The sequence below is a fragment of the Micropterus dolomieu genome, linkage group LG03 (genome assembly GCF_021292245.1).
Source record: "Micropterus dolomieu isolate WLL.071019.BEF.003 ecotype Adirondacks linkage group LG03, ASM2129224v1, whole genome shotgun sequence".
Taxonomy (NCBI): Eukaryota; Metazoa; Chordata; class Actinopteri; order Centrarchiformes; family Centrarchidae; genus Micropterus; species Micropterus dolomieu.
The window spans coordinates 29,103,764-29,130,751 of NC_060152.1; the positions used below are offsets into that span (position 1 = coordinate 29,103,764).

Consider the following 26,988-nt stretch of genomic DNA (forward strand, 5'->3'; position numbering starts at 1 on the left):
GTGGTCCTTATTTAACTTGTAAATGCTGCCAGTTGTCCAAATTATCCAAAAGAACAATATAACCCACCATAGTTACGCAGATGACAGATCTACATAGCATTATCAGCTAATGGATATGGTCCAATTGATTCAGTAACCAAATGCATAAAAGAAATTAACAACTGGATGTGCTGCCATTTCTAAATATAAATAAAACAACTTATTGTCTTCGGTGCCTAAAAGGAGAGTCTTAACTTTATTGCTTACCTCGAACCCCTTTCGCTGACTATCAAAACTCAAGTCAGAAGTCTCGGTATAATCATTGATTCAGATTTCAACTTTAACTGCCACATGAAAGCCATTACAAAATGAGCTTACTATCACACAAAATGAAGACTCTCATGACCAAGGAGGACCTTGAGAAAATTATGCATGCATTCATTTTTTGTTAACTGGATTATTGTAACCGTGTTTTCACAGGCCTCTCTAAAAGCTTGATTACACAACTCCAGCTCATTCAGAACGCCGCTGCTAGAGTTTTAACCAAGACTGGGAAATTTGATCATATCACTCCAGTTCTGAGATCACTTCACTGACTTCCAGTGAATGAGAGAATTTGCGTTGAGTTTAAGGTCTTGTGGCTTGTTCATAAAGAACCAAATGGGGCTAGGACCAATATACATGATACATGATCTCCTTCAAAGGCATGAACCTGTCAGACCCCTCAGGTCTTCAGATACTGGACTGCTTTGAGTTCCCTTCATACGAACAAAACATGGAGAAGCAGCTTTTTGTTTTTATGCTCCTCATACCTGGAATAAACTGCCAAAATACCTGAGATTGGCTAGCACCATACGGCCTTTTAAGTCAGGTCTTAAAACATTCCTGTTCTCTGAAGCTGGTATCTTTGCGTCTGTAAAGCACTTTGAATGGCTGTAGTGTTTGAAAGGTGCTATGTAAATTAACTTGCCTTGATTTACCCTAGCATATAGGACAGAAGGCAGATTAAATCATAAACCTTGAGAATGCAGTGCATGCACTCATACTGCAGTTCCTGGCATATGATAAACATCCATGTTGCATTCAAGTAAAGTCAACCTTCCCCTTTGGCCTTCTCCCTCCTCATTATGACTTTTACCTTTCCCTCTTTCTCCTCGTCCTCCTGCTGGATGGATGGTTGGCAGCTCAGTTGGCTGAAGCAGCTGGTGCCCCGGGAGATCGTTGACCCGGGGTGAACACCGAAGAAGAGTCAAATTAGAGTTTTATTTCATTACTCACAGAAACACCAGCAGTTCTCAATGTCATCCAGAGGGTAAACGCTGTTTAACCAGGGGGAAACAACAAAAAACCTCAACAGCACCATCACAACACAGGAAGAGCGTACAAATTTACATCTCCCGCACTGGAATCAAAGCTGGTGTTTATTTAAATGTTTCTATGTATTTTAGACTATAACAGTTTTGTAATGCCAACAGCATCTCTCTCTTCCTGTTGTTTCTTCCTTTCTTTATCACTGAGGGTACAGTATCATGTCATGCAAACAGATTGGGCCAGCGGTAGCCAGAGGAGAAAGCACCTCCGGGTGGTTGGATGTGTTTAAGCATGGTAATTCATTGTAGAAAGCGTGCCGGAGGAAAAGAAAATAACTGCCACCATTTCAAAGATAGTCTGCCTCTGTAACTGTCCCATCTTTCTTTATCTGGGCTTTTATCCTCATGGCTCAAATGATTCCATATCTTATATAAGGAGTGATTAAGAAATAATAAATAGTTATACAAAAAAGACAGTGAGTCCAGACAAAATAACTTCAAACAGCCAGCAATTAGGAGTCAGATATGCAGTGTGTATGGCTATCTCCCACTGCCATTGCATCTAACTCAATTTGCCGACTGCTGTGACATTTTTATGATCATGGAAAAGTGCAGTGACTGAATTTATATTTGCAGGGCTTCTGCTTTTTTTGATGAATGCGCTCTGAGCTCATCCTTATCTGGCAGAAAGCATTAAAACATGAATCATACCATTTTGTTTTCTGCCTTATTCGAAAATCGACCGACCGAAAATGGCATTTAAAGACACATGAGTTAAGGTGACCAAAATCAAAGTGACGCAAATTAAGGACTTCATGGTAGTCTCTGTAGGACAACAGGACATAAAAGAAATGTAAGATTTATCTTTACAATCATGGAAATTACATATAGTGTCTGTCGTATATGTAGTTTACTGTATGTGGGAGTTGCATATATGAAACCATCTCCGAAAAGAAAACAACTTTTCATGAGTTAAGGCCAACAAGTATGTTTTCATCTTCTTCTTTTTTCTTATATTATCAAATGGTTTTGGAGATACATTCATTGAACAGCAACACCCTTATATGGTACATATGGCACACAGTATATGTCATATATGCCCCTTTTGTGTTCTTACCATTAATTTAATATAAGTTAAATAGATGCTACACACATTTTGCATATCTATCTATCTATCTATCTATCTATCTATCTATGTCTTTCATATATGTACAACCTCCTGGATACATTTGGAATATACTGCATGTATACTGTAGACACCAGCTTCTGGTCATTTCAAAATGTTTAATGATCCTATTGAACTAAAAATTTATTTGCTGCTTCACTCTGTTGTTGTGTGAATTTCTAGCTACTGAATGGTCAAACTTAATTTCCAACAATTTAACCAAAAGGTTAATTTGAAAATAGTTTTAAAGACATGTTTAACTCACTTGCCAGAGTTTGAGACAGTAAGCCTATTGATTATGTTGTTTTTACAAGGATGTCTTAAACGCGTCCCCGAAAAGAATGGGTGAGCATTGATGAGAAACAGTTTGTACACTGACGTGAATTGTAGCATTTCAATAAATGACTGGGAAAACATACAAAGGCTATAGCTCACATTTTTACAGTGCAGTCTAATCCTGTCAGAAGAAAAGCAGTACTTTTATGGTATTAGTAGTGATTGTAATGTAACATACACAGGGTGGTAAACCAAAATCATATTAGAGTGATGATTCCACAACATTTCTATTGAGGCTAAAACAGTTTTTTAACATTGATTCATAGGCCCATAATATCACTATTGTTGGTCACGTGATCAAACACTTGGTTTGTTTCTTTAACAACTTTAATCTGATTAGATGTACCACCTGTAGTGGTTTCTAGCAGACCGTTTGGGTGTGGGCTTGTTCTTTCCAGGTCTCCATAATGTATGAAGAGGAGATATAGTAGTCTCAAGCCTAGTTCACACTACATGGTTTAAAGCCTGTTTTGCAAGTCCGGGGGGGGATTGGCGCCCGCCAATCGGCACTCGATCATTATGTGTGAACTACTTATCAAAGGGGCTCACCAGTGCATCTCCAATGCATCACCAACGCTGGACGGATATCTAGCATTTTTTATTTCCCTCCAACTCTTTCTGAAGAACAGAGTTTTGTGTTGTTTCCCGTGTCACTTCTCGTGTGTGTTTTCTTGACAAAATGTGGTTTGGAGACCAGTTGTTCGGTGACAGGGTCGTTGTCAGCTCGTGTAGCGTGTGACCCCCTGTCGCCAATCAGTCATGTAGTGTGAACACCACTGCGACTTCAAGACTCGCGATTGCAAGACAGCAAGTCGTGTCTGAACAGCAGAGTGATTGGCCAACGTTGAAAGTCACGCAGCTGGCATAGTGAATTTTTAATATCTTCGCTTATTTATTGTGTTTAACACACTGAAAATAATATATTTCTTTCTTCTAATGCAACGGGTTTGGGGATTATGATTCTTGATCCCACACACATACAGAACAAATATAGATAAGTTGAAAATTGAGTAAATGAATCATCATCGTGATGCTGACACGCATGGTCCTTGAGCTGCTTGCAATTGTCAAGGAATGTGATATCAAATCCACGCTCTCGCACAATCGCAAGTATAAAAGTAATGTTTGAGATGTAGTGGAAGAGGTGTAGAGAAATCAGAGCATTGAGACATTTTCAAGGCTAGCGTGGGTATTAGGACAGAGGGAAGAAGGTGCCAGTTCAACTCATTTTACACAGGGTTCACAGGAAGGTAGCAGCCTCAACGACACGCCAGTGCTCATCAGCCTCCTACACAGAGCTGGCTCCACTTACTCCGCTGTGTAGCCTGCGCTTTCTTTCCCTAGTAGTTATTGTTACTGTTATTCAGAGAAAGGAGGTAAGAGAGAGATTCTGCTTCGAACCAACAGGAGCATGAGCAAAACACACTGTACACATGTTTTGAGGCCCATGAAAAATTTTAGGTTTACAACACTAAAACCAGAAGGCTTTTATCCTTTGGAGACAAAACAAACAAAATATAATGGGTTAATTAATGAGCTTCTGTTACTGGTAGTTGGATTTTGTTACTACTGGACCGATCCAGGCTGGCTGTTACCTCTGTTTACAGTTTTTGTGCTAAGCTGACTAGATGTTGGTGTTAGCTTCATATTTACCATATAGCCAAGAGAGTGATATCATCGTACGCGTATACATTTTGTGACATTCAGCCCAGACAATTATCTAATACCAGTATTATAATTCTTTCACTTATTTTATTGGCGCGTTCCACTGGAGCCCCTTTAAATGGTTTCTGACAAACCTACCCAGTGGTACAGAGGCATCTAAAAATAAACTGCCCTTTTCCCTCCATCTCCTCCTGTCTGCTGCTGAATTCAAATCACATCTCTCCCCCTTTCCTGAGCTCTGTTGCCTAAGGTTGGGCCGTGACTCATCATAAAAAAAGGAACAAGTTAGATAATGTGGTGGCACCCTGAATGCTACACACAGCATACATAGAAAGAAATACTATATTAGAGCAAAGAAATAAGTTCAAGTTCAATAACCAAATGTTGGACATTATGTGTCTGCACACGAGGTTAGCCTGCTGTACAGCGGAATCATACTAATGAGGCATGCACTGGGGGATTAGGATGAAATTATGTTAGGGGTGGTATGGAAAACATAAAGCTATAACATAAAGACAGCTGACTCTGAGGGAAAGTTTGTCGTTTTCCATAGCTGATACACTGAAAGATTACATTACATTTTTTACTTTGAGCATTCAGATGTTTTCCTAATTAGCATATTATATAAAGGTCAATAACCCATGTCTTGTTAATAAATTATAACTAATTTATTAATAATGTAATACAATATGAATGTATTCACTCTTGTTCAATAAAGAAGGTAAATATAATCACGAATGAACTAAAAAAATAAAAACAGCTACTAGCGTATTAGAAAAAAAATAGAATAAAAAAACCTCTAACATGGCTGAATCCATCTGGTTTGTAAAAGGGAGGGAGGGAAGGGGATATTGTTCTGCCATTATTATATGTTAATATGAGGACGGATTAATTTAAAGAAAGCAATATTTGTGTCCCTCAGTAATGTCTACTCCAAATGCACCATTAGTTTGATTTAATTTGGGTAATTTTTTGCAGTGGAGATGTAATATATGCTCTTAATTAGGTATTGATGTTATACACTGCATAGTGCATACTATACTGCAGTATACCATAAATAAGCATAAATTACCTTTTTAATAAATCATGTTACAGGAGAGGTGCCCCCTAATTTCCCAGTTGTCAAAGCAAATCTTCAAATCGGCAAGCTGAATTGCTGTAAAATAGAAGCTACTTACAAGCGCTATATCTGGCATAAGAGGTATCGGTGCGAAGAACATTTCACTTTCATCAAACATGAGCTGGTTACCGACTCTGTGTGTATACTTTGTGAATTGCACATTGTACTCCTGTGCATTCTTCTGAAGAGTGGAATAAATCTGCTCCAATGAGGCTTTTCTCTCTCTGGCTTTGTAATGGCACCATCTTTTGACCTCATACTGCCTCTCTGTCTATATCTGGGTCTGTCAGACATGTGTATTATATAGTGATATATGTGTATCTGATCCACATCCAAGCTAACTCTTTAATCTAATTCTAATCAAATGCAATTCCCTCTCTTGACCTGTGAGCTACGAGCTCTCTGCAGTCTGATTGCATCTTGTGATGTGTTTACAGTCTTACGGTGCTGATTAAGTGCTGGGAAGGTTTTTCTCCACCAGCCACAGCTAAATTAAAATGGGGAGGTGTGATGGGTTCTGTCAACACAAGCTTTAGCACCTCATACACAAGAGGAGATGTGCCAAAGAGTCAGCAGCAACTGCTTGCTTACCTGTTGTGACTGCACTAAATTAGCACTACTACTTTGAAATAGCTAAAATTAAAGAAATGTCCAGGATTTCCCCATTAAAGCAAGAGTGTGGGACTTTCTCATATAAGTAAATATCCATTAAATTCAAGCATTGATGGCCACTTTCAGGAATGATCTCTTGTGCTGCTCTTCTTCGTCACCGCCTCCAGCTAGACTTCTCCTCTAATCACTGAACCACTCTAACTAACTTGTTTAGCTTGTTAGCATCTCTTGCCCTCGCTCTCCGGCCCCAGCACACAGCAACATAAAAGAAGGCGCTGGCCACCACAGACTGATAGAACATGCTGGAGCTGCTGAGCCTCCGCAGGAAGTATAGCTGGCGCTGGCCCTTCTTGTTAGAGGGGCTTTGTTTTTTGAGCCCACTCTAGCCTTTTACAGGATTATAGGAGCGAACCACCTCATCCTCCCCGTGTATGGATACAAGGGCCAGAGGAGGCTTAGTCCAGTGGAAGTCAACAATCGGTTCCCTCATCTTGCTAATGTTTAGCTGAAGGTGGTTCAGTCTGCACCACCCAACAAAGTCTTCCACCAGGCTTCTGTATTCCTCCTCATGTTGTCCACTGATAGGTGGCATGACATTGTAGCTTAAGTCAGAGGTGTGTAGAGTAAACAGGAAGTGGAGAGGATGATCCCCTGGGGGGGCTCCCATGTTGCTCATTACTGTTCCTGACACACAGTTCCTCACAAACTGTGTCCTGCCAGTCAGGTAATCTGTTATCCAGGAAACAAGTGGAGTGTTCACATGCATGGCCCTGAGCTTCTCTCTCAACAGCAGATGTTGTGTGGCGTTAAATGCATTGACATAGCAACAAAACTAAGAGGGGCAGGTTTAGTGAATGGTCAATTGTAGAAATACTGGATAGTGCTTTTACAATGTCATTGTCATCAAGGGGTGGTGATGGAGCAGTGGATAAGACACTTGCCTTTGGTGTGAGAGACCTGGGTTCAATTCCCCACTGTGACACAGCCACCAATGTGTCCCTGAGCAAGACACTTAACTCTGACATATATAGCAATTGTAAGGCGCTTTGGATAAAAGCGTGAGCTCAATGAATAAATATCATTGACAATTAGTCAATGATGAGCAAAAGTGTTGAGGTTGTGCCTTTTCATAAATATTCACTAACCAATTTAGAAAGTATTTTTTGATGAAAGAGGTTGTGGGAGAGACATGAGAATGTCGGCGTCATATATTCATTTTCACTCTACTTGGCTTGTGAAATTGAGACATCCATATTTGATGTCCTGTCTGTGCTTTTCTGAGACCATCCCCTCTCCCAGAGACCCATCCCTGCTGTCCTGCCATACAAATGATCTGTTTCTGACACGCTCTCCATGTGGGCCCTGACAGACATTCTCTATGGGTGTGACAGCGTGGCACTGTGAAATGCATGAATCCCATTTAAAGAACATGTACAGCAACGACTGGGTGGCTAGCAGCAGAATTAGAGTGTCGATGTGGCAGAGTAGATTTACAAATTGTTCTGCCCGATAGCCTGCAGAGAGAGGCACATACAGTCATTGTCTGTATAAATGGAGCATCACTATCTGTCTGACAGGTTATCAGTGAGAATGTTCAATAATAGGGACCACGATACTGCTTCCTTTTCCTTTGAATACCCATGAGCTTTGTTCTTAGTGGTCAAGGAATTGATATACAGTAACAGAGTGTATCCATCCAGAGAGAGAAAGCTGGCCTAAACTTTAATGATGCCGGGGAAATGGAGAGGTCAGACCAAGGTGTCTGCTGATTTCACTAATCAGCCGCCCAAAGCAGAGCCTGTCTCGAGCAACAGAAAATGACTCTAAGTATTCAGTCTCCTCTCTTACTTACTTTGTTTTTGTACCGCAGCGCCTCATAGAAAAGTGCTTAGCAGCTTCTTCAAGGTTTTAATTACGTGTGCTGTTTGTTTGTTGCTTATTTGAACCCCTTTTTTCATTGCTTTTCATGGGAACAATCCTGTTCACTATGTAATGAGAACAAATCAGCAAATAAGCGAGTGAAATTACACCATAAAACAGGCGACTGACTCCATATGACCAAAAGTATGTGGACACACATTTGTCATTACACCTGTATGTGATTGCTAAACATGTCATTCCAGAACTACGGGCCATAACATGCTGCTGTAATTGCCTCCGTTCTTCTGGTTTCAGGCTTTCCAAAAGACTTAGGAACCTGGCTGCAGGGATTTGTTCCCATTCAGCCACAAGAGCATTAGTGAAGTCGGCCGATGATGATGAGTGATTAGGCCTGGCTCGCAGCTGATGTTTCTCTCCCAACAATAAATTGGCTAACATGAAGACAATGTCAGGCTGAAGAATGACATCAAGAAATATGCCAGCCCAGTCTGATTAGCAGGCTAGAGGTCAGGGCTCTCCATTAACAACATCTCATATAACTGAGATTGAATGACGGTATGAACTGTGGACATGGCCAGTGTGAGTTACAGAATGAATAAAAAAAAACTGCTGTACCCACAGTAGCTCTGTTTCGATGTTGTCTTCGCAGGTTTGAGCATTCCAGATCCATGGCCCACTCACAGTCATCCCACACACACAGTCACTGTTGTCGCTGACAGTGGCTCTAACAAGGCCTGATAAATGATGTGTTCTCTGACCCTAAAGAAGGGTGCAGGAAGCAGACGCTGAAGGCAGTGCAGTGAAACCAACAAGGCTTTTATGACTGCTGCTGTTAAAGGAGCGTTTTACTTGAAGTTGATATATTGTGTAACTGCTGTAAACGACCTTGACAGTTGTCCTCTGAGTGGTACCATTCAAATGACTCTGAGCCCTGCTTGTGTTTTTGAAACACAGTGATGTGATGTAAAAAATAATTCTATACTTTATGCTGCTCCCAGCATGATGTAGCTGCAGACAGCCTATATAGGTTGTTTTGTGTTGCCATATGGCTGTATGGAAGGTGACATGTGACAACTACAGACACAGCTGGCCCTGCCGGATGTGACAGGAGTAAATAATTTGCTTTAGAGAACCCGCCTGTGAGGAAGAGCATTTATTTTTAGCCAATAAGCTCTCTCCGCACCTCCTCCTTCCACTCGATGTGTTACTACAGTCCTTACCTGGCCTTATCTGGACTTTGTTTGGATATGGATTTGTGGTCAAAGCTTATTCATTTAAGATTAAACATTTGGAGGAAATTATTCATAAAACTGATGTTTTGAAAATGATGCCTAAATGAAGGAAAAGGAAGTTGGGGTGTCAATTACTATTCAAAACAAGGTGACATACTGTTTGTTTCTAATTATCTCAGAAGGAAGTTCCCTTGTTAATGATGGATAACACTTCTGCCTATCAAAGCCTTTTTTTGGTGCATCACAGGGACACAGCTCTGCTGGAGCAATGGTTGTAGCAAACATTTGTCAGTTATGTCACATAAAATGATTCAAGTAAAGAGAAATGACTTAGACTCTGTCAAACAGCTCAAGGAGGTATATACTAGAGTTTGACCAAGATTAGCTACCCAGGATCAAACCGATCAAACAGTTTGAAGACAGTTTCACACCTGTTCAAGCAGGTGAAACCCTGATATGCTGCAACAAAGTGTCCGCAGGTAGAAATTGCTCTTTATTTCCAGGGCAGACAAACAGCGTGGTTGTCCTTTGACAGCTTGTGCTGCACAATAGTAGTGTGCTTGCAAATCCATCTCTGGGTCATCCTGAGTTCAGTGGCACAAGAGGTAGTGGAAACACTCAATACCCAACCAGTCATGACCCATACCTGTCAACCTGCCAAGAGGAGATACTGTCAAAGGCGTGCTATTAGCCTTGCATCAGCTCTGTATCAAAGCATTGAGATTTTGCTGATGGGAAATTTAAGTTGTAGGAGTAGAAACTAGCATGGTTTGGCTTTTGAATTTCATTGCTCACAACTGAAAGTGTGTCTTTATCAACAATGTGTTGTATTATGCTTTTAGGTTAATTTCTAATCTCTTCTGACTTCATCTAATATGGTCCTACTATCTTACAGCGGCTCTGGAATGTGCAGTTTGTTTTTATTAAGAAGTCTGAATTACCCTTTGCTGTTAATTCATTTTTTTAAATAATACACTATAATGCCATATCATGTCAGATTCAGACATTAGATTAGATGCCACAAATATCAACTAGTCCTGAAAAGTTACCAGCTGTCAAACCGCTGGTATTTTAAAAACCTTCCAGTTTTTTTTGTAAAGGTAGATGGGTTTATTGGTAGGTAGAAGGTGTATAGAGAGCTAGATTGATGAAAGCAGATAAAAAAGGGATGTGTGAAAGTAAAACAGAATAGATAGATCAGAGAGCAGAATAGGAAATACAGACAAACATGCATACTGTGATTACCACCAGAGTCTGGTGTATATTACATGAACTTATTATCATTAGGAGGCAGCAGAATCCCAGGCTGTCTTCTCTGGGGTTGAGTCATGTTGGATATTTATTTAGCAGGCTAGAGGTATATCAGCATTACTGTGCCTGCTTCCATAAAAGATGCAACAAAAGGGACACTCTTTATCTGGCCTTGTTATCCTTGACATGTTTGACATTTGAAACTAACATATAGTCCAGTTTAGTCATCCCAGTTGCATAATATCCACTCCCAGGCTGAAAGCCCAAGGACACATGGCCACAATTATCATGAAAGGTCATTTAGTGTAGCAGAATACGGTGCATCCACTCCGTTGCATGCATAATTCAGGAGCACAAGCTCAGCGGTAGAATATATTTTATCTTAGACTCCGTTGCCGGTCAGACATAGTTATTTAAGGCTGTTTTGAAAGTTTATTGAAATAAATTAAATTAGCTTCTGGTTAACTGATAGGGGAGAGATCTGCTTCTGTGCTCAGGGCAAACGTTTGTAGTGTTTGTCAGAATCATCAGAATCAAAAAGATGAAGGACACAGTCGGAGCCATGCCAGCAAACTGCCTCTTATAGGATGCAAGGCTCTTTAGCCCTCTGTTTTCACCCCGTGGTGTCAGTACTTATGCCATTGAACTCTGCCTGTAGTTAATGTATGATGACTCATAGTGAAGTAAAATGTAAATATGACATTACGTGTAGTAGAATCCTTTCTTGTGTGGTGGAAGTTGTTTCTTCTAACGTCTAAGAACAGAATAAATGAAATTATGCCTCAAAGAAATGGGAAAATTTAATGCTTTATCCCGTCTTTAAAGTCAATAGTCTTGTGAAATTGTACCGAGGCTCTGAAGCTCACCAGGAAACATTGCAAATGCTAATTTTGTGTGTGTGTGTCTCTCGAATTGATTAGCTATAAATTATTCAGTGATTTCTGCCACTAATGAAGATTCATCTCTTGGTGTACCTGTGAGTAGTCACCCGCAGAGGTAGGGGTGTGTGTGTGTGTGTGTGTGTGTGTGTGTGTGTGTGTGTGTGTGTGCGCGCGCAGGAAGTGTGGGGAATTCAGCTCTGCTCTGAGGTGTGAGTAAGACAGAATCAAGACAGAATCTGTGTGTGTGTGTGTGTGTGTGTGTGTGTTTGTAAACGAATGAGTGTAAATGCACACAAAAACAGGTTTTACTCCATAAATGAGACAATGTCTAGAAAAGACGAGATTCTTCACCCCCTGAGATCTTTGTCTCCGTGCTATCAGCTGTCTGATATAAATGTCAAAACAATTGAGATTTTCCCCTGTGGGACACATGCAATATTGTCTCCTTTGTGTGCTCTATATGATGTAAAGACCTGTGTTGTTACTGAGCATCCTCATTCCAAGCTGTCAAACATCTGCAGCGCATGGAGACTTTGCATCATTTGTTTTCTGTGTGTGTGTGTGTGTGTGTGTTTCTCTCTTTTATGACTCTTGGTTGAAAGGTGCCATCTCTCAAGAATGTGCTCGGATGACTGCGTCCTCCGCCACACCACTCACTCACTCACTTTAACTTACTGGTTAATGAAATAGTGCGATTTTTAGTGTTGACCACAGCATGTTCATCTTGAAGAAATTAAAGTGGTAGATTTGAAGCCAGAAAAAGCTGTAGTATGACAACTCCAGCATTTTCCCTGGCAAAATGACTTTTGGGATACTAAAAAAAGGAACCCTTACTTGTCTTGGAGATGAGACTGTAATTTAGGGCTTTCATAAGCTGTGACACACCTGTTAATGTTGTTGCACTTCCTTTAGTTACCAATAGAGGCCAGCAAGAAAAGGATAAACCGTTTACTTGTGAATGTTGACCTTTTGGCTGCTGTTGCTTACACAACACAATTGTTTTTGTACTTGTATGCTGTAAAGTATTAACCTGGTTTACCATCATGATGTAAGCCCTTTCTAAATATAAATCTGACCAGATTAATGTCTGGTATGAATTTTGATGCAGCATAAAACTATTTATGTAATGCCCCCATCCTCCAGGAGGATGGGGGCATTACATAAATATTTTCTGATTAAAAGCCCATTTTCCACTGCTCCCTAGTCACAGGCTTTTCTCGATAAATCGGAGAGAGCTGGAGATAAAGCTTTTTACATTCCTATTGGCCAACAGAGAATTTATTTTAATTTTTACACTGGATGTTCTCTTAAGTTAACAAATGTTGCATGCTATTTTTTAATCTGAAAAACTAAAAGACTGGGACTAAAACAATAATACAAACCTCAGATTTAACAAGGTATTACTTATACTAATACACATGATTTACAAAAGGTGTCGAGTAAAGTTAAATAATAGAACAAAGATGGGATGCATTAACATTAAAACATAAATATAAATCATTAAAAAACAATAAAATTTTCATAATCATTTATACATGCATTGGACAAGATTTCTCTTCTTCCAAGGTGACGCAAATTTTAGAATTTCTATCTTTGAGAATTTGTTGCATAGTGCCCTGTTAACTTAACTGTAAGTATCTTTGTAAATCTTATAAAACTAATTTTCACAATCGTATATAGCATTAAGTCCATGTGTAAAGATGAGGTGGCTTTTTATTTTGTATAGTTTTCTCCTGTTACGCTTTATTTTAGGGAGTTGGGTTTAATGGATGTATTTTGTTCTTTTAGCACATGTCATAATTAAGCAGGGAGTATGGACTCAGAGTATGGACCCAAATGCAAGACACCATGTCACTAGGTCAAACTTAGAGCAAGTGTCCGAGGTGCTGGGTAATGGGGCAGGCGATAGCAATCAAAGTTGGACCAGGGTGGGTGAAACGGAGATCCGGATGAGGGATGAGGAAAAGGGTAGGTGCTCTCAGATGGGCAGCCTGAGAGCTAGCAGGCCAGGAGACCTGAGGTGGTGGTAGGCAGGGTGTTCGCTTCACAGTTGGCGGGTGACTTTGGCGGTGAACTGTCCATTTTGATCTTAGCTATAGCTGCTGTTCTCAGCCATAGTTGGAAGGTTAAGGAGCCCGGGCCAACAGAGAATGTTTCTCTGCAGTGAATATACAAATAATCTATACTTAACAATAACAAAAGTGTTGGGGAAGTTACTCAGAAATTGTAATACTTTTAACTTATTACACCTTTAAAAAGTAATAATATTACTTATTACTGGGTATTAAAAGTAACTAGTTACGCCACTTATACTATGTCACTTATACTACGTCACTTATACTATTTTATACTGGCGCTGCGCAACGATTCAAATTTATAATCACAATTAATAGCATGATTAATTGCATGATTTTCTGTGATTAATCGAGATTAATCGCATAGTTATGCGCAAAAATGAATAATAAATTGAAAAGTAGTGTATTGCGCACATTTAATTTAAATGTACTGCAATTTACACAAAAGTGCAATAACATGTGGTTTGCAAACATTTTAAACAATTAATCTGCTTTTTACCAGCAGTATTCCCTTTACACAGTAGCAATAAAATATTTCTTGTAAATCTCAACCTAAACATTACTGTAATCAAATATAAAACCAAAGCTATTTGCCACTGCGAGGGCATTACATTTTATAGCTTGATAAAACATTTTTTTCTGAACAGGTATCTACAGAAAGATTTTTCTTTTATCAGGGAGCAGCATAAACAGTCTATGTTCAAGAACCATACGCTATGGCTGGAAAACTATAAAACCAAAGCTAAAAAACCTCGACAACTAACAATGGAAAAACACTGACTTAAATACACAAAGACGGAGGTTAATAATGAGACACAGGTGGAACACATTAGGGTGGAGCAAACATCAACCAAGGAACACAAAAACAGGAAAGATACTTTCAAAAACAGGAAATCATAAAACTCTGAACAGATGCTGTGCTGATTCAGCATCATTAAATTCATTATTATACATATCTTGATATATGTATCTCTTTCACAACTATACAACACCGTGTGACAAGATCTTGTCTGTAAAATGAGGCACAGAGAACCTAAAGCACAAACACTATGCAGCCATCTTTTCCTCTGAGGACAAAATGACTGCATCACTTTTTGATTGTTTATAATGTAGAGACAGCGAAGGCAAGATATATAGATTGTGTTGGACTAAATTAAATAAAATTTATGACTTTGTATATATGGGAAGTTAGAAGGAACCCTTTGTTTTGGTATTTATTCTTCTGTCCACACAGACAACAGGGCACAGTATTGCTTTTTTTGTATTGGTCATCCACTATTACTACCAATTACATACTTTGACTCAGGCAAACTAATACTTGGCAAAAGAAAATGCTTTTCATTGTTTCTCAACATTGCATTTGTTTAATCATTATTTTCTCTCCTAGAGTGTCTCTTTCTTTTTTACAACTCACTCCACTAAGTTATTTACATCCTGGGGGTAGATCAGTATTCTGCAGTGCTTGTCTATCAGGAAGGCATTACAGTCCTCAGCCATTTTTCACCCTCTGCTCAGAAACATCACTATGCATTTCCCTACTCAAATCGGGCCACAGTACAGGCAAGCAGTTTCATTACCCAAAATATTTCAGGGCGAGAGTGGCGTTTCTCACGAAGATGGAGACCTGAGATTGTCCCAACCTCTTCATTCTCCTCTCTGCAGCTCTCTGGCAGGGTTTCACAGTGACGGAGCACCTTGTGGTTTAGTCAGCCATAAAAACTGCTGAGCCATATGACTCTGTTACCAGGCTACTGACAGCCAGTTTAAAGACAGAAGTGGTCATTTGTAAGGAAGTATGCTTGTAACATCTATACTTAACTTCACTAACTGACTTTAAATGACTTGGTGTTTACTGTATAACAACATTACTACAGTAAGCATGTGAGCACCAATGAATTCCAGTTTTATTTATTGGTAAACATATAAAAGTGAGTTTTTCTTGACCATTTCAGAAACAAAAGTATTATTCTTATTCTTATTATAAACTAAGTAATTTTGTTCCACGAACATGTACTGTAGGCGTAGCGGCTTTGCAATAAATCATATTGTGCAGTTGTGCGGGTGGCAAACATTTGCTACAGGTCTATGAAATTACAATGACACAACGCTTAATATGCTAAATATGAAAGATAGCAGTCCATTTATGATTCAATGGGTGAATCCTCAGCCAGCCACTCTCTCTCTGTCTTGCCAGAGGTGCTATTGAGTTTCCATGACAATGATAGATGGATGTGGAGCCAACAAAAAATGTTAACTCTGCAGCTTTTATTGCTGCTGTTTTGGGACACTAATTTTTTGTGAAATTTTGTGACCCATGTGTCCAGATCGTCTTTTTCAAAAGCTTTGGGTTTTGAATCCCTGCACAAGGACATGTTCATGTGTTGCTTCTCTTTACAGTTATAATGTAATAGGACAGCACTCTCAAGGCCAGCCTTCGTTCAGCACCTATATGTATAAATAGTGTCACAATAGGAGCAATGATCTAGGATCACTGGTCAAGTCACATTAAAATGATTTTCCTTCCGATAGAGCTGGAATTCTTCAATTTCAATATTTTTTATTTCATAGTATTCATTTTTCCTGCAGTAAAATCTCAAAACCATACCTAGCGAGTGTTAAGCTGGGGTTTGATCCTTTGTCATTTCTTTATCAGAAAGTACAGAATTGGTTCAGTAACTTAGTAATGTATGGCGTGTCTCCTTATTTTTATTTATTTTTAACTAATGTCTGTTTGTGGACTTGAGAGCAGTATATCAGCTTTTCAATGGCCAGGCAACATTAAAGGCTCTTCAGCCATAGGCCTTCATAAAACTGTAGGAAACGCATAATAGAATGAATGATGGCTGACTTTCATTTAGCTGTTTCAGTTTCAGGGTCCTGCTATTGTGCATCCTGGCTCGCTGCAAGACAACAAAGCCATCGTTAATATTATTGGGAACACCTCTGCTTTTCCTTCTCTGACAAGTCAACATATCTGTTGTGAGAAAGGCCTCAGTTTGTTGCCACTGTAATGCAATACAAATACATAATTTTCCCTGGAGGAAGCAATGGCTTACGATTTACATTTTTCGGAAAGAGATGAGGAAAAAGTAGAGTATAGAGAAAAGATCTGTTTTTCCCCAGATGTTTAGCATCTCCTTGCAATTCTACATATATGTGCAGATGTCATTTTGTTTTAAACTGAGTTTATTTTCTCAATCTAAAGTAATAATATGAAGTCAGATTTTTCACAATCAAGTTTCAGTTTTCCTAATTCTTGTGTTGTTGTTTTTTTAAAGCACTGTACTGTATCTGCTGTATGTGCTGTAATTATCTGTACAGTGAAGTTAGGCTACATATTGGAGGATAGGGGGCAGTAGAAGTATGGCTACGAAACCAGTAACCATAGCATGATAATAGTATGAGCAATGGTACTGGGATTTGAGTGTGGAGTGCCCACTGTCCCAACCTCTGACGTGGAATTATGGGTAAAGTGGAGGAGAAAAAAAAACAGATTTAGGTCAGCTCTGGCCTGGAGGAGGGGAGCTGTCATCCAGGAACAGGGCTGTTAGTTGGCTGCTTGTATCTAGGAGGCAGCATGCATGCCACCATCAGGCATGCACAATACTGAGGAGATTAATGTGTGCATCGCCTCCAGCTCATGTACTATACCTTTTTGCATTTTATTTGCAGCACAGAGATGCATTTTTAACCATGTTGCTATCTAGACTGCTGTGTGTGATTCTGTCTTTGCACTATTACCATTAATACCAAATTAGCATCTCAGCATATCTTCTCCCTCTGTTTCTAATGCTCGAATAGGATACGTAACTCTGCACTCACGACGCCTCCTTGTAATAATACGCCCACGTTGCTGTGTTGATCCACAGGACTTTTATTTTAGAGGGTCACAAACTCGCTAAACTAAATGAGTTGTCAAGGCTTCTCTCATTGCCATATCGCAGATGGAATCCAGATACTTTCAGCTTTTACTGATTACGTCTTTGCTGAGTTGCCATCACAATAAATAGGATGCTAATGCATTGAAGGGACACACACACACACACACACACACACACACACACACACACACACAGTGATGGCCTGCAATCTCATGCCCAGTCAGAGCAAACAAGAGCAGTGACTCATCACCAGATGGCTGAGTGTGGCACATCTCCGCCACCAGGAGCCCTTATGCTTTTACCACCTGGAACAGACACAAGTGACACGGCCTTGGAGACCAGCCACCCGGGATACACAGTGAGGACCAGGCAAAACACAGCACATAACACCCCCTCCCCCCAATCCCATCCCCATCAAGCCTGGATCTTTTTCCTCTTCTTTTCTTTGCTACTTCTGCATTACTAGCTTGCTGTGTCTGGCTTGCCTGTTTTGACAGCTTCTCTATCCATTTCCTCTCCGTCCAGTCCATCTAAATTTTTTCTCTGTCATCCCATCTACTGTACCTCCCTACATAGACACACGTCCTCCTACTCCTCCCACCCCTCAGCTCTTGGCTCAGGTATCAGTAAATGTCTGAAATCGGCTTGGCCAGCTCAAGCCTCTCCTCCCCCTCCTCCTCGTTCTGTCTGTGCGTCCCTGCTTGTCTGGGTTATATTGGGTAAATAAATCAGCACCCTCTCCTAATGAGGATACAGTCACATGACAGGCTTTTGCCTATGCTTAAGTTAAGCAGTTTAGGAGATCGATATCATTATCTCCTTTGCAAAAGCGTCAATGGAACCCGTTTCGAAACCGGCTAGGTATGTACCAAACCTTTTTACTGGATTCTTCCTTTTACCCCAAAGCAATTTCTTTTCCTAAAGAAAAAACAGTAGCTTTATTTTAAAATTAGGTTTGTTTTGAAGGGAGAAAATGCATAATGAGGAAAAACTACAGGCATAATGACTAATTTTCCTGTGCAAATGAAGATCACTGTTGAAGGGAAATAGTGGAGAGGCGTATTTGTTGTATTGCAGCCCCTTAACAAGTAAATCAAATGAGAACTAATGGCAAGGCCTTTTCTTAGAGTGTTTGCCAAAGCTTGAGCTTTGAACTTTTTAATAGCAAATTCCTGAAGTACAATGATGGATACTTGGTTTTCCAAGAATTTTCTGTCGTCAAACAGAGTTCAAACCTTTTCCGATATTGGTTTGGAAACCCCTTTCAGTCGATTGTGTGAGGGGATTGGAAAAAACAGGGTTTTATTTTTAAATGAAAAGAGAGTTGACAAACACTGGCATTTTCTCCCAGGAGAGCAGAATGGAGAGATTTGAAAGGCTTAGTGGGATTGTGGAGGAAACAATTGGTGTGTCAGAGATGGGTTTGAAAGCATTCTTCAAAGAACAGGTCAGTTTTCAGTAGTGGCTATAGTGTCTTAATAGGCCACTTGAAAATATCCTTCTAATTTTTGACACCAGATGGTACAGTCGTCATTAGGCTGAAATGACAAGCCTTCTGAAGTGGAGCGAGCTGTGCGTCACTTTACACACCAGCTTTTCACAGACACATCACCCATTTGTCATCTCTCTGTTATTGTATGATCACACACAATCAGGGCCATCTGGCTGAATCATCATAAAGCTTCAATGCAGCATCACCAGCAACAGAGAGCAGTAATGGACATATTGGAATAAGTAACTTTTTTAGAGCATAGTGGTCATAAAATTAAGAAATGCATAGTTGGAGAAAAATGTGCTTTATACCTTTTTATGAAGCTTTATGTCTGGTCATTAACTTTTTCGCAGTAATTGGGAAGAAAGTATCTGATCCAACAGCCAGAAGAAAACTGAGTTTTGAGTATCAGATATCATCATAATAGAGCTCAGAAAGGTTAAGCACTAGAAAGGGAATATATTCCCCTAATCGGATTGGAACACATTCTTTTTGCCCTGCAACTTTAAGCAAAGTGCAAGTTTGGAGCCTCTAACAGCATGTGAAACACTCCTTTGGGCTGCATGTGATAATTTTTGAACTTCTCTCAAGCACATACAGATGTACGTACATATGCAGAACAATGGAGGATAACAGAATGACAGGCTGTAAACTTTTAAATACTGAGTCTTGTCTAAACCGAAGGATTGTAGAAACAGAGGACAGTGCGACCCAGAGCAGGAGGTTGATGCACTGGTACATCCTCCTCTATTGCTATGTAGTGTGACCAACACAGCGGAGCCTCTACACTTTTATAAATGAACTATGACCAAGATGCAAAGTTTTTATTTCTCTGTGTGGAAATCTCATCACAGATGATGAACAAAAGCATCAAAACAGGTAAAATGTAAAACATTGGACTCAAAGACCTTGTTTGTTTGAACTGAACCCTTTACCACTATGACTTTAAATAAACCGGCCATGAAACCACAACTCAAGTTCCCAGATAACATGTGCTGTAAATCTATATCTTACCCAGGGCAAAGTGTCCATCTTTGTTCAATCCTTATAAATGTATTATGTAGACAAGTAAGACTCCTATGTTAATAATATTAATAATATTTATTAATAATATTCATCTGAAACTGGATGGAGATCACTTTAGTGTCCTTAATGTTGTATGTTAGGTCAACCCTTGCATATGTAAAGTCCACAGGGATCATAAATACTCAACAATGCCTGCGATCACCGCAGAAAGCCCTTTAACATGACATGTGCATCTGTGCAGACACACACACACACACACACACACTTGCACAGCCAGCATTAGCTGTGAAGTTTCTACTCCTCACTTCTCGCCCTCGTCTCTCGACCATTTGACCAAACTGCACCATCTGTTCCTTATGAGGAAAGTAATTGATGAGAAAGGGATTTCACCTGAAAGGATTGGAGATACTGTTGGTATTTTTTGGGCTCATGGACTGTATATGGTATATGTACAGTATTTGTGTACAGGGATACGTGCACAATTAATGGTTGGATTTGTTGCATGTTTTGTTGAACAGAAAGGGAGTTCAAAGAGTTGAATTATGCAGCAACTGTTCTTCTGTATGTTTATTAATAAGCATGAATTAACAAGCACTGTCACACGTTACTGTGTGTGTGTGTTCGCGTGCGTGTGCGTATGAGAGGGTCACACCTTAAAAGTTATGCATGTGGCAGCTGCATTGTTCTCTGTCGGATGTGATTAACATTGAACCCTAGAGCAACAACATGCTGCGTGTGTCTGTAGTCAGCTCTTTAGACGTGTCTAAAGACATTAAACTCGGACAGATATCCAGCTGTTAAGGTTATGTAAGCTCAAAAAGTGAAGTTAAAGCATTAAATGTTAAACTTTTCTCATGAACATCCTCCATGTTTGCAAGAGTTCCTTATGTAAGGACGGTTGTGCTTTTATTTTTTTTTTTAGACAAAAGAAGCCAATTTCTGTGATTTACCCTCATGTTGCATTGTAAATGACATCTGTACCGAAAATGGAGATTTTTTGTTTGTTTGTGAGCTTTCATATTTTTTCATTTCATGACAACCCATACCTGTGCATATACTCAGAATGCATTTGTTCCCCAGTCTGCACAGACAGAAAAGTGGTTTGTAGCTAATCGCATCATTTGATTTATAACTTCTTTGCACAAAGCAGTTGAAAATAGTCTGTTTAGATGTCAAATGGTCCTGCAGCATCACCACTGACAAAACAGTGCTTCCTTTGCTTTCAAGGTACAGTTACCAGCCCAAAGTTTGTTTACATTGTTGCCTGGTGTGTCTGCTGGCTCAGCTGTCAATGTATATGTAGCAAGTTATCAAACATTTACACTGGCCTGCCCACTCAGTGGCTTGGAGGTTAAAGGAGCATTTCTGATATTTCACAAAATACTTTTTCCCCCTTGTCTTTAAGTAATAAAACAACATTAAAGAGGCTGTATGTAGTTTTTAAGTAAATCACTTTTTTCCTGCCTATCTGTCAACGGCACCAACACTGCAGCCACTAACACCATAAAACAACCGGCTCCCAGCCCACAACGCAGACTCCAACAGAGATTGCAACACACGCTCCACGTAAGGATGAAAAAGAACATCAAAGTTTTATGTCCTGAAGTTAGATAACGTTAGCTCGCTGGAATGTTGCTAACATTATCCGGTGTAGTTGTATGGCTTTCCACATTACTTCACCAGCTAACACGATCCATAGTACTATCCTGTGTACCATCAGCATTATGTTAAAGACTACGTTCAAACTGCAGGCCAGTGTGACCCAAATCCAATTTTTTTGCACATATGTGACTCAGATCTCATCATTTTATAACAGTGTGTCACATGGAATCTGATTTCTTTCCGGTTCGTATTTGGACCACTTATGTGTGCACTATGTGGTCCAAATCCGATACAGATCGGATCTTTTTAAATGCGACCTCAGTCTGGACACTCAGGTCAGAATGAATGTGACTTGGATGAGCCGCTGTAGACTGATCCGCAGTGAACGAACAAGCTCCTCTTCTACCTTGCTGTCATCAGCTCACACATTCCCTTTCTTACACCTGAAACCCAGCGGACCATGAGCTCTCTCAAATAGCATGAGTTACGTGCATGCTATTTGTCCGAGCGGAAACGGTGGGGGGAGAGACAGAGGGGGAGAGAGAGGGAGTAAGTGGTGGGGCAGTTGCTTTGTCCAGCGCCAGAAACTAATGAACAGAAAGTTATGAACACTTGTCATAATTCTGGAGAAATGTGATCCGTGAGAGGACAATGGAAAACCGGAGTCTCCCATGAGCTAACTGGAGCTAACCCCTTTTGCTCCTTGTTTACTTCTGTAGCAGACAGCGTGCTGCGTGTGACGTTGTTATTCTTCTACGCATGCGAGTCACTTTCAGGCCGCGGAGAGTTCACACTGGAGGCTGATATACATTTAAACAACAATGTGAACTGTCAAACAAAAAAATCGGATCTGGGGGAAAAAATTGGAATTGAGCTTTAAGGCCTGCAGTCTGAACGTAGCCGAAGTGTTGATTTTAGCCTGCAAGAAATGATGCAACGGTACAAAGCAAATGTGGAGCGAATCGTTTATAGCCTTCATCGATGCAAGGCAGGGGCAGACAGCTAATGTTAGCATGGATCTACCACACAGTCACTGTGACTTACGTGGCCCACATACTATACAATACAGTGGAAGACCAATTCACTATAATTACTGCAGTCTAACTGTTATAAAGTGTGGAAACAATCTCATTATAATATTCAGTCTAGCTCACTAACAGTTTTCGTTATTATCCACAGTTAGCTGTGCTCACATTGCTTAGCCTCCTGTGAAAGAGAAACAAATAAAGTTAGTTACTGAACGTAGGCTAAATGCAGTCATGTTAAGTTATCGTGTAACAATTTTGGATTAGTTCAATCTCAAGCTGATACAAATGTGACTAACGTTGCAATGGGAGATTACCTGAGTTTACAGCATGCTGTGTGCAAAAAATTATTTTTTTTTACTCTGAAATATCAATATTGGTATTGGCCGCAAAAATCCAAATCCAGTATCAGTGTATCAATGTTTAAGTCCAATAATAAATTGCGCAATCAAGTCGATTCATTTTATCATGTTGAGATAAATCAGGGACTGCAGAAGTTCCAGGAATTGATTCATATTATTTTAACATAAATCCAACTTCATCTCATTATATCAGTTAGTTTCTTTCATCTTTCCTTTTTTTTAGTGTAGAGTAAGGAGGATTGTTGTTTTCTCTTTCTAAATTTGTATTCCGTTCTTTCATCTTGCTTTTGTTTAGTGGGAGCGTGCGAAATTGTTATCTACTACTCTAAATTAACACAGTATACAAGAGCATGAGATTTGTTTGTTCTTTTAGATGGGGATTGTGTGTTAGTATCAGTACGCACGTTCCCTCGGGGGCTTCAGGGGATTGAGGTAAACAAAGCAGATGTGAATCATGGAGTGGACAAACTCATTAGCAACCTATCATTAAACAGGTTCACATCTGCACTTCCATTTTTGGAGGGCATTGACTAAACAAGTATTTATGTCAGCAGCTATTAGCTCAAACACAAAGAGAGGCTGTCTGTCTGTTTCCATCTAGATCATGGGGCAGATATCAATACAGCATCGTTTAGTGTGTAGGGTAGCGACTCAACGTGTGTGTGTGTGTGTGTGTGTGTGTGTTGTTTCTGAGGAGGTCTGTACTTGGGTGACCTGTGTGTGTGTCTTGAGGAGCAGAAGTCGGCACACTTGTTTGTTTAAGAAGTTTGCGGGAGATTTGCACTGATGAATTAATGGTGGCAGAGCAGTGGTGCAGAAGATGCTTTGGGGGGAGGAGAGAGAGACGGTGAGAGAGAGCGAGAGAATGGAGAGAAGTTGCTGCTCCATCCTGCCAAGCTCGTCTCCCCGCATCTAAAAACCCAGCTGGGGCAGAGTGGCGCTCGCTCGGCGGTGGTGGCGTGGGGTGTGGAGAGAGGGGATGAAGGAGAGGAGGGATGGAGAGTCAACACGACAAGGACAAAGCAAAGACAGGCCTCAGGCTTGCTGTGTTGTTTTTTATTTTTTTTTTCGGTGTGAGAAAAGAAAGCAAAGGAAATGCTGTACTGTGGCGGCAGCCTTCCACATCACCACACTGCTGCTGCAACCAGCGGCCATCAGCAGCGGCCAGTGAAGGAGAAAGACTAGACTGTTTGATTCATGGGGACTCAAAGTCATGTGTCATGATGCCTTTTGAAGACTTCTGCTGAGCAATAGGCTTTGAATCTGTGGCTGAACTTGGATGTAAATATCCTAATACTTTGGTTCTCATGAGAACCTCCCACTGATGATTTAATTCATAACCTTTAACTCTAACCCTCACCTCCACATGCTTAACCTTGAACCTTACTTCAAAATAAACTTAATCCTTACTCTAATCCTAACCCTAAATGCAAATCCTGCAGTGGGTGGACAAAATAATAGAAAACACCTGTAGAGCAACCACTGCTTCAGAAGCTTATGATTTTAAAAGTTGTTCGCATAGAGGCACTGATTTACATTTGTTTTTGAGTCTATACTGTAGTGTCTGGTGTTGACTTCAATTAAGTTATATTGTAAGACATTCATTTTCTGTATGTAAGTTTTCCATTAATATTTTAAGGTGTTTTTAGAAGCACTTTCGGGACACCTTTCAAAGTTACCTACCCTTCGGGCCCACTTACTCGTTGGTTCTAAAGCTTTCAACCATAACACCCAGTCTTGATCAACAAGAAGATCGATACCACTTCCACATCTGTATGGTAAACATGAAGCTATAGCTAGCAGCTGGTTAGCTTATCATAAGAACTTGAAACAGGGTAAGCGATTAGCCTGGCTCTGTCCTGCCTGCCAACATCTCTAGCAGCATGTCTACACAGGAGGCGTTTCAGCTACTTTTCTTCTGTTTTACACTTGGAACTAAAGTCATTGTGTGTTAGGCTTTGAGTGATGCCAAAATGCAGGTGACCTACAAGCAATACTATGCTTGAACACATCTTATGTAGAGACGGATGAAGGACTGAAGCAGCTGCTTAGCTAACGAGCTGTCATGTCATGTTTCCAGTCTTTGTGTGAAGCTAAGTTTCCCTGCTGTAGTATTTAGTGTACTGACATAAGAGTGGCATCAATCATTTCATTTAACTTTTGCAGAGCTTTTACTTTAAAGTTGTCATATTTTCATAATTGTATTTAGGCATTGTACCAGAACAGGTTTACATGGTTTCATTTTCAAAGAAACACCATATCTTTTGTCATACTGCACATTGCTGCAGCTCCTCTTTTCACTCCGTGTGTTGAACTCCCTGTTTTAGCTATGGAGTGAGGGATCACACTTCTATTACCAGTGTTTTTTGAGGGCATACCACACTAGCCGCTAGGCGAGCATTATGATGCGTGTTACAAAGTGACGCAGATAGGTTTTCCGAAGTAGAGGCTGGACTACAGTCAAGCTGTTTTCAGGCACTTCAGGAGCAGTGTTTTCTGTGGGAGATGGGAACTCCCTTAGGGGTGAACTTTGGGCTTTTTCACTTTGCAAACCTGTTACAGGTGACCGCCATTGACTGGTTTTCAGATTGATTGGCCATGATCACTCACATCATTCACTGAGTGGAGCATGCACAATGCTTTCAATTTCTAATACGTATGAGGCCAGAATGAGCTGTTTCCCAAACAGACTTTAGTTGGGCGGACCACCCCGGTATATTAACCGTCGCTATAAATAGTAGGCTACAACTGGCGCTGTTTTAGCACTTTGCAGAGAAACGAAGAGAGAGATGTTATCTAGTATTACGTTAGAAGAAGCAGACACAGTGGATATTTTACAATTATTTCCAATGTTATATTGGGCAACTTTATAAAACTGCTAACGAAGAAAGTGACCAGAGCAGACAGATACCGGGAGAGAGGAACAGAGAGAGAGACGGGTCTAGGGGTGTGCATGTGTGGCTGATAAAAGCAAGGTGAGCAGATTAAAGCATTTTGTGTGAAACAAGAAAGCAGAATAATCTACAGCAAACACTGGTGTCACAAAGCAACAAAATCACATGAATACCATGCATATGTATGTACATCCATGTTCCATTATCCCCCAGGGTTAAACGACACATTAGAGGCTAAACAGTAATGTCTAGGTTGTTGATGGATGGGTATTGGTGAGAATAATGCAGCGTAGAATATAGTTGTTTGTCAGCCGGTCTCAATCCTATGGATATGTGGCATATATGTAAAAAAGGGGGGGGCTTGTATTGGAGTGTGTGTGCGCACGTGGGATCTGTCTAGCAGGTCACCCACGTGGGTTCAGTGTTTACTGTTGGCTCAGGAGCTGAAACAGCTTAGCCTCTGTGTACAGCCCAGCATGAATGGTTGCTTGTACTGTAGTTAATGCACCTGGAGAGTAGAATTTTGTTGGTAGTTAGTGAAGTGTGATAAACACAAATTTTAGATGTGTTTACAAAGTGCTTTTTCTTTGAAGCATGAACAGTACTGGGCATTTTTTGTTTCTGGATTCATCTGTGCTTAGTCATTCTACTGATAATGTTTGCTTTTTAGTAACGACTTCTATCAAGGATGTTTGGTTGCATTTGGCTGAAATTGCTTTGTTTTTTAATAGTCAGTAAATAAGCATTATATAGATCTATAATGTAACAGGACATGTATACAGGACTAAAAATGGTTGATTTTCAGCCTGGTTTGCGATTGCAGGTAAGTGATGTGGAACACCATTACTAGAGAAAAGAGAGGTAGCAAGAGCAAGACCCTTTTATTTCTGCCATTCTATCAAACACTGTAATTTTGAGCAATCACAGGTCTTTCAAAATAGTAATGTTCGCATGTGAATGGTTTATCTCTTCTCGAGAAATCTGTCCACCACAATGACAATTGTTCTTTTGATGGACTGACATCTTCAGCTGGAGTTCATCGTTCAATTGAAAACCTTTTATGAGCTGAGCATCAGCAGTGTGAGCAGAAACTGCATGGCAACTGGCATAGAAGGAGCAATTTGAAGATTTCTCGGAAGCAGAGGAGTAGATTAGAGGGTGTTGAACTGGATGAGACTGTCCTAGACCTCCTGAAGCAC

At 40.2% G+C, this 26,988-nt stretch overlaps 1 protein-coding gene across 4 annotated transcripts in view; it reads left to right on the forward strand.

The window, feature by feature from the left end:
• The window catches only part of oxr1a (oxidation resistance 1a), a 172,728-nt gene that overhangs the window by 27,443 nt on the left and 118,297 nt on the right, over positions 1-26,988 (forward strand). For 3 of the 4 annotated variants that reach the window (XM_046044262.1, XM_046044267.1, XM_046044266.1), the window contains exon 1: positions 18,211-18,249. The exons of the other annotated variant lie outside the window; for it this stretch is intronic. In XM_046044262.1, the coding sequence (XP_045900218.1) occupies positions 18,224-18,249 (26 nt within the window). In that variant the 5' untranslated portion in view covers positions 18,211-18,223. Of the gene's footprint in view, positions 1-18,210; positions 18,250-26,988 lie in introns of those variants that run through there. 4 annotated transcript variants of the gene reach the window in all.